The 12467-nt window shown below is 38.0% G+C and overlaps 1 protein-coding gene across 4 annotated transcripts in view; it reads left to right on the top strand.

Annotated features, from left to right (window-relative positions):
- The window catches only part of LOC150083211 (dual specificity mitogen-activated protein kinase kinase 4-like), a 516656-nt gene that overhangs the window by 338362 nt on the left and 165827 nt on the right, over positions 1-12467 (top strand). For all 4 annotated transcript variants that reach the window (XM_090377917.1, XM_090377916.1, XM_090377915.1 and 1 more), the window contains one exon: positions 10162-10281. In XM_090377917.1, the coding sequence (XP_090234043.1) occupies positions 10162-10281 (120 nt within the window). The remainder of the gene's footprint in view (positions 1-10161; positions 10282-12467) is intronic.

Genomic DNA, 12467 nt, shown 5'->3' with positions numbered 1-12467 from the left:
CACGGGCGGTTAATCTGGTTCCTGGAAACAAACAACTTGCTAAATAGTAATCAGTACAGGTTTCGAAAAAACTGTTCTACCTTAGACGTAATGATAAAAGCAGAGTCAAATATACATAATGCCTTTATAAGGGGACAGCATCTAGTCATGATTAATCTAGATATTGAGAAAGCCTTCGATACCACCTGGCGATATGGTGTTCTTAAAGATCTTCATTCTTTCGCCTTGAGAGGTCATCTACCCCAATTTATACAAAGCTTCCTACGCCATAGAACTTTTCACGTCAGATACAAGAATAATTTATCCAAAACATTTGAACAAGAGGAAGGTGTACCACAGGGTTCCATTCTGAGTCCAACATTATTTGCAATAAGAATCACCAACATGACAAGGGATGTACCAAATACAGTACAATCGTACATGTTCGCCGATGACCTCATTATCTCTACTCAATCCCAGACTATGAACACCATCGAAAGGCAACTTCAAATTGCTATAGCTAGAATAGAATCATGGGCATTGCGGAATGGTTATTCCCTAGCAGAAAAGAAGTCTGCCGCTATTCATTTCTGTAAAAAACGGAAACTACATCCGGATCCAGAAATATTTTTAAATAACAGCCTGATTCCTGTTACTAACAATTTCCGTCTGTTGGGATTATTAGATAATAAACTTAACTTTGCTTCCCATATGGCATACCTCCGGAATACTTGTCTTAAAAAACTGAATATCCTAAGAGCTGTCTCTGCTATGTCCTGGGGTGCTGACAGAAGCTCTCTCCTACATCTCTATAGAGCTTTAATAAGATCGTGCTTGGATTATGGAGCACCTATCTACGACTCCGCCAGGAAAAGTTGAGACAAACGAATCCCCTCTGCATCTCAGGAGAAAAATGTTATTGTTAAATTATGCAGCAAAGATTGGAAGTACTCCAGCCCACCCCAGCTGGCAGTATCTGTTTGAACCTCAACACACCTTGCTATATCACAATAAATGTAATGAAAACCGCCCCGCAGGGATTCGACTGCAAGAACTCATGACCAGTTGAAAAATTGACTTTAAGAATATATTCCAAGACCTTGCTACTCCTGAACCTCTCTGGACTGAATTCATACCTCTCTGTGACAATTTCTTTTCAAGATGGGGAAAATCCTCCCTGGCAAATACCAACTTTCAACAGCTACATAAACTGCATTCTTTGGAAAACTCAGAGAAAGTTCATATCTATACCGATGGCTCCAAAACAGATACGGCTGTTGGTGCAGCAGCAGTTTCCACCACTTTCTTAACAGCTGCCTCTCTTCCCACTGAATGCAGTATCTATACTGCAGAATTATTTGCAATAAAACTGGCTCTAGATAACATAAACAAATATCATATCAAACAATCTCTGATATATACAGACTCTTTAAGTGCAATCAATTCCTTTCAATCTACCTCTCCTCCCTCTCATCCCGTTCTTAAAGAGATCCGGTCTAAATTATTTTACCATCAAACAGCCAACTACAAGGTTATCTTCTGCTGGATTCCTGGTCATGTCGGCATCCAAGATAATGATTGTGCAGATGAGGCTGCTAAACATCCTGACTCTGGATCTTACAGTCAACTGAAAGTTCCATACACAGACTATAAATCCATTATTAAAAAAACATGTTGGAAACAATGGTCTGACCTCTGGCAATCTCAAACCAATAATAAACTGTTCCAGATAAAAAAAAAAAAAAAAGAGCCCCAACTGTGGACATCTACTTTCGCATCGGTCATTCACACCCAACTCATCTGCATTTGCTTTTGGGAGAGAATCCTCCTCAGTGTTTTTTTTTTGCCAGTCGCACCTAACAATAAAACATTCTCATTGAATGTCCCCACCTTTCAACTGTCCGAAATTCCAGCTTCAGCTCCCTCTCCAACTTGCAGGAACCCTTAACCTTATCACATATTCTTGGCAATGAAGCAAATTTTGAGGATCTGTTCAAGTATTTAAAACGTATAAATTTATATAATAGCATCTAATCATAATGTGAAATCAGTGATACCCAAACCAAACCATGAACAGGCGCAATATGGCCCAAGAGGCCCTTGTGCCAAAAACCTCAAATACAACAACAACAACAGCCTGTTTTAGAACTGTACCCTTGAAATATAAGGAAGATTGGATCTTGCCATGATATCCACCATTATAAACTCCAAAGACAGTAATCATACTGTATGATGGGTTGCCGGAGCTTTGCTCTGGAGACTAAATATGGTCCACCACTCCGAGCCTCCAATAAACAAGGTGGTGGTATTGCACCAGTTGCTGAGAGTCACCTACCACCTATTATTGCCTGGTAACACCGAGGGGTGACATTCCTCCATGCGGTGTGGGTGTAACACCTCGACCCCTGCTTACATTGGTTCCCACCTTGATGGTTGCCTACATGTGCTAGGTTACTAGCCCACCATTGTGAAGGTGCAAACAGAGGATTTGACTGTCAGACTGACCAGACTGTGTTGAAATTAGGTACACTTGACTTGACTGTAGTCCAAATATCAGTTCCATCAGCATTTTAGACACCTAAGTAACAAGCACAGCTTGGCATACATAAGAGATGCCCGTGACAGCATCGTGGACCGAAGTTGGATATCATTCCAAGAGACGTTCAGAGACCTGTTAGTATTTGTGTTTTTAAGGTGAAACAAGAGCTGAGTTTTGTATGTTTGGATTTGCTTGTAAGGTATTTTTGTGATTGTATTCACCAATTTTTATTTAAGGCTTGAGTGAAGTTGTTTTTATTGATCTAGAAATATTTATTCTGGGTGACAAGAGCTAAATCATCTGCATACAAAAAGCAGTGTTCTCAAATAAAGGGGTTAGGTGTGTGTGTGTGTGTGTGTGTGTGTGTGTGTGTGTGTGTGTGTGTGTGTGTGTGTGTGTGTCTGTGTGTAGATGCTAAAGAGTAATGAGCTAGAACACTTCTTTGGGGTAAACCCAGTGGTGAGCTGTGAATATTTTAACAATGGGCTCGCTTTTTGATTGGTGCAGTTATTTGATAGGACACGGAAGTGATATCATCCGTGGTTTCCACCAGATGTGCTTCTCACGCTCCCACTTCTAGTAGTGATGCCTCCGTAGCCAGGTGGGCAGGAGCAGCAGTGCATAGCACACGCTTGATTAGACCAAGGTTCGAGCCCGTGACCACCAAATATGGAGGATGCGGAAAGGTCAAGGAATGACCACCGCATATCCCTGGAGCAATATGGCCTTGGTTGCTAATGCTCCTAAAAACCAAATAATAACAACAACTTCTAGTAGTGTGATTAGTGCGCGTGACGTATTTTTCGTGACTGTCGGTATGATATCTCGAGTCCGGAGTGGTTTGGGGGTTGGACAGATGGGCCTTGTTACCCCCTTAACACCCCGGGGCACCACATGTGGTGAGTATGGGCTTGGCGCACCCAGTGTCGTCAGCTGGATGTCATCATTCTTCTCTTTCTTGGTGATTGCCTTCTACTTCTTTTTTCGTTTTGGCTGGTGCAGCATGAGCCTCAGTCTTCCTTGCACCATATAGCTAATAATAATAATAACCATGCATATAAGTGTATGTGTATAGGATCTATCTAAAAAAAAAACGTAAAAACCTCGTCATCATGCCTTCCCTTATAATGATACCTCAATACGATAATGTCTGGAGTTCTTTTTTGAATTTTTGAATAGTATGTCACAATCATACTTTCTGAAGTTATTATTGCAGTAAGCATGATTGCAACGATAAAAGTATTTGTCAAAAGACTGTGAGAATACAAGTGTTTATATGGCGCCTCCGTAGCCAGGTGGGCAGGAGCAGCAGTGCGTAGCACACGCTTCTTGGTTAGACCGGGGTTTCGAGCCCATGCCCACCAAATACGGAGGATGCGGAAAGGTCAGAGGATGACCACCGCATATCCGCGGAGCAATATGGCCTTAGTTGCTAATGCTCCTAAAAACCAAATAACAAACAAGTGTTTATCCTATGACTGCAACAATACAAGTATATGTCATATGACGGTAACAATACAAATATTTGTCAACAATTTCTTTTTTTCGTCTCGCATTTTCGTTACATTCCGTTGTTACGTGCTCCTAACAGCTGCGTATGTTGCTTGAACTACAAGATCTGTACTTCAAGAGACATTTAGATAAGTTGCAATTGCAAGTATGCATCTCTTACTTTAGTATCATAAATTCATTGTATTTTGTCTCTCAGAAATGAAAATTTGTGGATGTTCAATAAAATATTTACAATACAAAAGCTCTTTTATTTCGTAATTTATATACAAATCAAAATAACTAAAAGAAAGGTGAAGGATGTTTCACATGAACCATCTACCGCACCTGATCCGCATATGCACAACTTTTTTATTCATCTTTTTTTTAACAACTCGGGAAATATAATGGATGCATTTTTTTTATGATAATATGTTAATATTGCGAATAAAAAATAACATGAAATATTTCTCATATCACAAATAATATAAAAACTATTACAAAACATTTCACAATATAAAAACAAATATTACATAAAAAAATTATTCAAGAAAAATTTATTCTAAAAATTGCCGTATGCGGTTTACTTCTTTATTAATATTTGTTGTTGATCTGCTTTGCTCAGTAGCTGAGCGATGATTACAGAGGAATGATTTGACGTAGCGATCCGGATCAAATTGAAGCAGTGGTTTTCCATTTAGATCATAATAATCTGCAACCTGTTTAATTGTCAGCATTATTCATTGCTTCACTCCATATTATTCATTATGCTTAAAGCCCGCTCGCCTTCATCACTGCTAATCGCAATGGTTTCAAAGATATTTTTGGCTTTCTTAATTGAAAAGGGAATTTCACTCGATTTTAAAGATAAATTGACTTTGAAAAAAATCTCTAAAATCATTAATTGTTGCCTCAATTTTTATCTCATATTTTATCAGAAAACTTAAATTTCTTATTCAGTTTTCACCGTCTGACCACCGAGACGAAAGTTCTTACATATTCCACGATTTCTGGTAGCATATGTTTAAAATTTCTTTCAATTCCTCATCATCAATGGAATCATTATTTAATTTAAAATCACTCTGTTGCATTAATAACTTATCCTTTAAGGATAAAACAATGTATTTAATAACTTGTCAAGAGGTAATTTTTTAAACGTGTTCTTGCTTTCGTATTTGATTCCTTCCACTTCAACGTGCTCTCAATTTTAGCGTCAATTTCTTTTTGAATTTTTCAAATTAGCAATAACATTTATAGTTTGAATAATTAATTTATCTGCTTTTACCATTGTGATTCTGTAAAGCTTCTGAAAGGTAAGAGAGCTCCTGCAGGATGTGTCATCAGTGCTAAATTGTTAAGAAAAATCCACATTGAAAAGTCAGTTTAATAATTCCCAAAATTTAACTTCTGATTCAAAATGTTTGCACAAAGCAGGATAATTCCTTCAACCCGCAATTGCTGACCCCAAGCTACAAGTTGCTCATCGAGGCCCAAACACATGATCGATCTTTATAGTTTTCACGTCAAGTTCTTTAGCAATCATCCTTAATTCACGCTAGTGTTTTGGAGATAGTTTTCTTTTTTAATTATTGCCTGTATACCATTATATTTTAGAACATTTTATGCACAGTGAAAAGCTCGACAAAGTTTTCAAAATCTGCCAACATTTCACCTTCATAAAGTTTATATATCATCTTAGTTGCCTCAATCTCCCCCCTCTACGTTGCTATTCTCACTACAGTGCAAAATGTCGGTATCATTAGAATATTCAGCTACTGTGAACAAGTAAACATAGACAAGAGACATTTACTGGAAGGTAAGGATGACTCACTTCTCCGAAAAACATATGCCCGTTTGTCGGAGTAAAAGGGAACCACAACACAGGTTGACCAGAGACTATTATCAGTGTCGGGAATCTTCTTAATCCTCTGACTGGCTACGGAAAGCAGATTGACAAGCGCAACTTGTCGGTATATATGACTACAGGTTTTAGGGACACTTAACATTGTAATACGGTAATCCCTTTCACCCTTAATTCGCACCTTCTAATTGCCTAAAGGCCAGAGGTGAGAACAATGCGTACAAAGTTGAATCGTAATCCGTTCGTTACATGGAAATTTTCTTTGTTCAACGGAAACTATTTTAAATGTAATTACCAAGGGGAATTCAAAAAAATTCACTATAAAGAAGTTCGTTAAACAGTAGTGGTCCAACTGTGATAAAATCAAACATGAAGCAATTTTAAAATACATAACTGATTGAATGCTGGGGATGGTGTCCTGCTCGTCCCATGTAGTTTTGCCCCTGGATACTCAATAATTGCACTCAGGATTTCATTTGTAAAATAAATGATTGTCTCAACAATGGGCTTGCAAATTTTCAAATAAAATAACAATGGGCTCATGTGAGCCCACTATAGCTCACCACTGGTAAACCATTTTTCTGGAGATGCAACCTGCTTCCCGGCTAGATCAAAGATGCATTGATTCTTCAAGTGACAGTGAATCAATCATGACAGGTACAACTCATTGGTGAAAGTGGAATGTACTACTACTACTGCTGCACAGATAGGTGGTTTGCTACTCAGTGGCAAACTTGTCATAGGTGGCAAGGAGATTTTAAAAAGCAGCTCTGGCAAATCAGCTTCTGTTCGAAGCCATGTTTAATAATTTGAGTGAAGTTGAGGATCTGTTTGGGATAGGATCTGCCTGATCTAAATCTTGCCTGTTCAGTAATTAAGATCTTTTAGAAATGTACCTAAATAAAAACACTCCTTATTGTTGTTTTTCTTATATTCTCTCTTCTATTGTTGTGATTCTCAAACTTACTTTTGTCACTAGAGGCACCCTCGGAGTAAAAACTGTTTTTGACATACTATATATTTTGCACAGGAATCCATTTTCCTGATTTTCTGAATGGGTGTCAACAAAGTCTGGTCTGTGCAATCTGCTCACAAAGAATATCTGTTGTAATATCTGAAAAACAATACTTTCACCTCTGTATATTCACTTTTTGTAACTTAGCTCAAATTAAAACTCATCCTTTTGCCACAACTATAAAAACTACTCCAAAAAAGAGTAGGAAAACTGTTGTTATAGCAACATTACTAGTTGAGATCAACTTTAAGCATGCAGAAATATTTTCAAGTGCTGTTAGTTGAAAATATTTCTGAATGCTTCATTTGAAATACATTTCACATTCACTCAACCTGTCTTGAATGGTACCTGTTCTATAAAAATTTATGGCATTCTTCCATTATATGGGGTATATCAATGTGCCTGACTTCATTCTTGCAAATCTAGGTTTAGCGTATCATGTCACTTATACATAGATTGAGAAAACACACTTTTGTCCCTCTTAGCACTCGATTATTCAAGCAAAAGAAATATAGTTTTTTTTTTTTTTTTTTTTTAATAGATTTTCATTTTGAACTACTCAAAGAAGTTTACGTTAGTTTACGCCACTAATTCGGGATGGATTCAAGCAAAAAAATGATGTGTCCATTATCTTGTATACAATAGATTGCGAAAACCGTTTTATGCATGAATTTTGTTAGTCTTGGGTGCTTTAAAAGGGCAAGTAGGGGATAAACACCCTAACACTAACCACAGCGGGCTAGCATGTCAATCAGTACTTCTTGCAACGATCAGTTGAAAGGAGTATCAGATTGTAAAGTCTTCCTTTTTTTTTTTTTTTTTTTTTTGATAATTTTACGTTACCAAGCATAATCGATGGTTTTAAATCCAAACTGTGATTTGCTGCCGAAGTGTATTCACAATCTATGTATATAAGTGACACAATACACTAAACCTAGATTTGCAAGAATAACATCAGGTGCATCGATATACACCGTATGATGCAAGTATGCCAAATTTATAAATCAGAACTTGTGAAAAAGAAAAATACATGCTTTGGTTAATGTGAAATTAAGCTAAATGTTGAGAGACCAAATGGCAGTGTACTACTGCAGCAGGATCTAGAAAATTTGGGCAGATGGGCTGAGAAATGGCAACTGAAGTTTAACATTGATAAATGCAAAGTACTGCATGTAGGTAGAAGTAACCCCAGAGGAACATACCTTGTGGTACTACACTTAGGGTGGTAGAAAATGAAAAAGACCTGGGAGTAATTGTGCAGTCAGATATGAAGTTTTCTTATGAAGCAATGCAGACAGGCTGCAAGAGCAGGTCATGGGGTTTTGTCAATAATATATACAGGAATTTTGCTAGCAGGGAAAAGGTGATTGTTCCTGTGTATAAGCAGTGGTCAGGTCAATGCATACAGGTCTGGAAGGATGTAGATTTTCTTGAGCATGTACAGAGAAGGGCAACAAGATTAGTGAGAGGAATGAAGGGATCCTCTTACCAAGAGAGGCTCAAGTTCTGCAAATTTCAACAGCTGGAGACTAGGCACCTGTAAAGTGATTTGATTGAGGTGGATAAGGCCTTGAATGGGTTGAGCACGCTGTTTTCTGATGGTATTTTCCACTTGCTCAGATTACGAACCTAAGGGGGCATAATTTCAAATTGAGAAAAGACCGTTGTAGAATAGATGTGCAGAAATTTGCTTTAGCCAGCGGGTGATTAACTGCTGGAGCAAATTTCCATCTGTTGCTGTGGAAGTTGATAGGTTAAGTAAATTCAAGGTTTAAGGCGTTTTTTGGGATAGTATTCGCCAATTTTTATTTAAGGGTTGGGTGAAGTTGTTTTCATTGATCTAGAAATCTTTGTTCTGGGTCACAAGAGCTAAATCATCTTCATACAAAATGCTCTGAATTCTCAACTAAATGGTTCATTTGTTTGTTAAAAAGTAAAGTAGCTAGAACACTGCCTAGATTGCTGTGTGGTTGAAGTGAAGAAACTAATAATCTGCGTAAAAATGAGTTGCTATTTTGTTAGCTAAATTTAACTGTCAAGCAGCCAAAAAAAATTAACCCTTCTTGATTGAAAAAGATCTCTCAACTTTTGGTCCATTTCATTGGTCCTGTTAATTCACAAGCGCCTCCATAGCCAGGTGAGAAGGAGCAGCAGTGCGTAGCACACGCTTCTTGATTAGACCGGGATTCGAGCCCGTCACCACCAAATACGGAGGATGCGGAAAGGTCAGGGAATGACCACCGCATATCCCGGAGCAATATGGGCTTAGTTGCTAATGCTCCTAAATAACAAACAAAACAATCTTCTGGTTGTCTGTTAATCACATCTTTGATATTTCTTCCGACATTGCCACAGACTTCTTGTAACATCTGAAATATCCTTGGTTGCTGTCATGTGAAATTTGAAATTCTTGTTTTATCTTGAAATTAATACCTATTTTTTTCAGACTAGCAGATAAACCTTTGCCACTTGCATTCTGAAAGACTGCTATGGGCTAATGCATTCCTTGCATGAATATTGTTAATGTGTAGATATGCCAAAATGGGAATAAATTCTGGAATGTATGTTTTGGGATTATATATCAACAGTGGCAATTGAAAAAATTTGAAAGTCACATGCATTCAATTTCCTTATTTGTTGACATGTTTGGTCCCTCCAATGAAGTAGCGAAAAACTAATTGACAAACATTGGCTATGCTCTTTTCAGTACTATTATATCTAGATGAACTCTGTTTTTCCAAAATACTTTCAATGGAGAGCATTAAAAAAAAACTAATTTGTCAAATTTTGTCTAAAACATCATTATGATTGCAGTTTCAAGACCAGGTGTCTCCCCCCCCCGACAGTGGCTAACTACTATTGATCAATGTTAACCTTTACACCACTTGGCTGTTGAGTTAATTTAATACATTATTAATTTGTCAAATAGATTTTATAGTATGGGCTGCTAAGCATCCATTGAGAAATCAGTAGTCCTGATGCAGCTATCATGATGGCACTTTTGATTTTAAATAAATGGAAAATTAGCCATTTTGTGATTCCAGTGCAATCTGCAATGTGAGCATAAATATTGAAATTTTACTTTTGTCAACTGATACAGGAGGGACTGAAGCCTCCATAAAAATTTAAATTGACTTCAGAGATGCTTATGATTTGTGTGCAGTTTTATCAGTAGATGCTACAACAAAAACAGAATTTGGCTTCTTATTTTATGATTATAATCCTACGTGTTTTCTTTGTGCGTAATATGATATTTTTGTCATTTCTTTGTTTGTTCAGAGGATACGATCAACAGTAGATGAAAAGGAACAAAAGCAGCTGCTAATGGATTTGGAAGTGGTGATGAAGAGCAATGACTGCCAGTATATTGTACAGTTCTATGGAGCAATTTTTAAGGAGGTAATTTACAATCAAATTTCATCTAGGAATTTAAGAAAATTATAATTTATTTAAATTTCAGCAACAAAGTGTATTTTTAGGAGCAGTTATAAGAAATACTAGAAATGAGAATATAAAAGGTAAAGTGCAGCCATTATCAACCCACTGCAGGATGGAAGCCTCCTCAACAATTCATGCTGAGGGAAAATGGACCATAATCTGCCACGATCCGGAAGCCTCCTAGAGAGTTACCTATTGGTAACTCCCTAGGAGGCTTCCGGATCAGCTAGTGTATAATCTTGCTACCTCTACTCTGCCAGATAGTGACTGGAGGGAGTCCGAGTAGTGTGTAGGCAGGGAGCATTGTCGAGGCCACGTTATGTCAAGGATCTGGGTATATTCTTACCACATGTACGCCATATCCAAAAATTTCATTACTTCATACAGCATGTCCCACCCATTTTTTCTTACTATTGAATACACCATGAATTGTCAAACTAATAGAGCAAGCTTATCTGCGAAAAGATCAAACCTCCCAAAGACTTCCTAATTCATTTCACAAATATATGTGGTCTCAATTCTAATCTCAACGATGTCCATTTCCACTTGCAGTCTGCCAAACCCCATGTACTTTTTCTAACAGAATCTCAATTATTGGTTGATTCATCTACTGATCATCTCCCCAAATTATTCACTATATGATTCCTTTAGCCTCAAAGGCGGTACTTGTGCATATGTCCGTTCTGATATTCCCTGTCAGAGACTTGGCAATTTGGAATCTCCTCTCTTTGATCTTCTCTGGCTTAAAATCTCTGTACCTCCTTGTGTCAAATTCATCTGTTGTCTCTACCGTTCTCCCGACTCCACTAATCACTTGGAGCTATTTGACTTCCTCTCTTTGCAACTTGACTTTCTCCAATCCAACTTTCCTAACAGTGAAGTAATTTTCCTTGGTGATTTTAATGTTCACAACTCCAGCTGGCTTCCGTTTTCTAGTCACACCGACCCAGCAGGTCGAGGTGCTGAGGCTTTTACAATTACTAATGACCTAGCACAGATTGTTCATTTACCTACAAGAATACCGGACAATCCTAATCATACAGCCAATACACTTGATCTTTTTCTCACAAACAACCCTTCTAAGTACACGGTCGAAGAGAGAGATGTCCTTTAGGCACTTCAGATCACAACTTGGTGATTGTCTCTTCTCCAATGGAACCTTTATCTCGTGGCTATTCCCAACCTCGTGTTGTTTGGCATTACAAGATTGCAAAATGGGATGACCTGCGAGACTTCTTTTCTTCTTTTCCTTGGTCGGATTACTGTTTCAAAACTTCTGATGTCAACGTTTGCTCAGATCGTGTCAGTGAAATTATTCTTGCTGGAATGGAATCCTTTATCCCACACTCCACTTTAAAATCTCATCCTTTATCTAAACCTTGGTTTTCCAATAAATGCGCTAAAGCTGTCCAAGAGAAGAATGTTGCATATTGTAATTGGCTTGTTTCTAATTCTTCAGTTTCATTTTCTGCCTACACCAAAGCTCGCAACAATTGTAAAGCAGTTATTAATCAGTCCAAACCAGAGTTTGAACAGGCTAAGAGTAGAAAACTTGCTTCTTGCCCTAATGGTAGCCGAGCATTCTGGTCTCTTGCCAGAGCTATTGGCCGCAACTTTTGCCCACCTCTGTCCAAACCAGATGGTTCTGTTGTCACTTCAGCCAAGGATAAAGCTGACCTGCTAGCATCCCATTTTTCTTCCAGCTCATGTATTAATGATCTTGGTAAAACACCTCCCACCATTCCCAACACGCTCCATTGAATGCCTCCTGTGGTCTTCCGTCAAAAGAATATCAGAAGGATTTTGATGACTCTTGATGCTAAGAAAGCTCCAGGTCCTGATGGTATTTCTCCACTTGTTCTCAAAACTTGTGCTCGTGAACTTACTCCTATTCTTTGCCACCTTTTTTCACTTTCTTATTCCAAAGGTGTTTTTCCTTCTGCTTGGAAATATGCTCATATCCAGCCAGTTCCTAAAAAGGGTGACAAATCCCTCCCATCCAATTATCGTCCCATTGCAATTACTTCTACTCTTTCTAATGTAATGGAGAAATCAATTAACCGCCAACTCTTAAACTACCTAGAAACCTTCCGTCTGATCAACGATCACCAGTATGGATTCCGTCAGTGTCGATCCACTGATGATAT

The sequence above is a fragment of the Mastigoproctus giganteus genome, chromosome 7 (genome assembly GCF_048544385.1).
Source record: "Mastigoproctus giganteus isolate SK-2022 chromosome 7, ASM4854438v1, whole genome shotgun sequence".
Taxonomy (NCBI): Eukaryota; Metazoa; Arthropoda; class Arachnida; order Uropygi; family Thelyphonidae; genus Mastigoproctus; species Mastigoproctus giganteus.
This window is presented reverse-complemented; position numbering and strand designations above follow the sequence as displayed.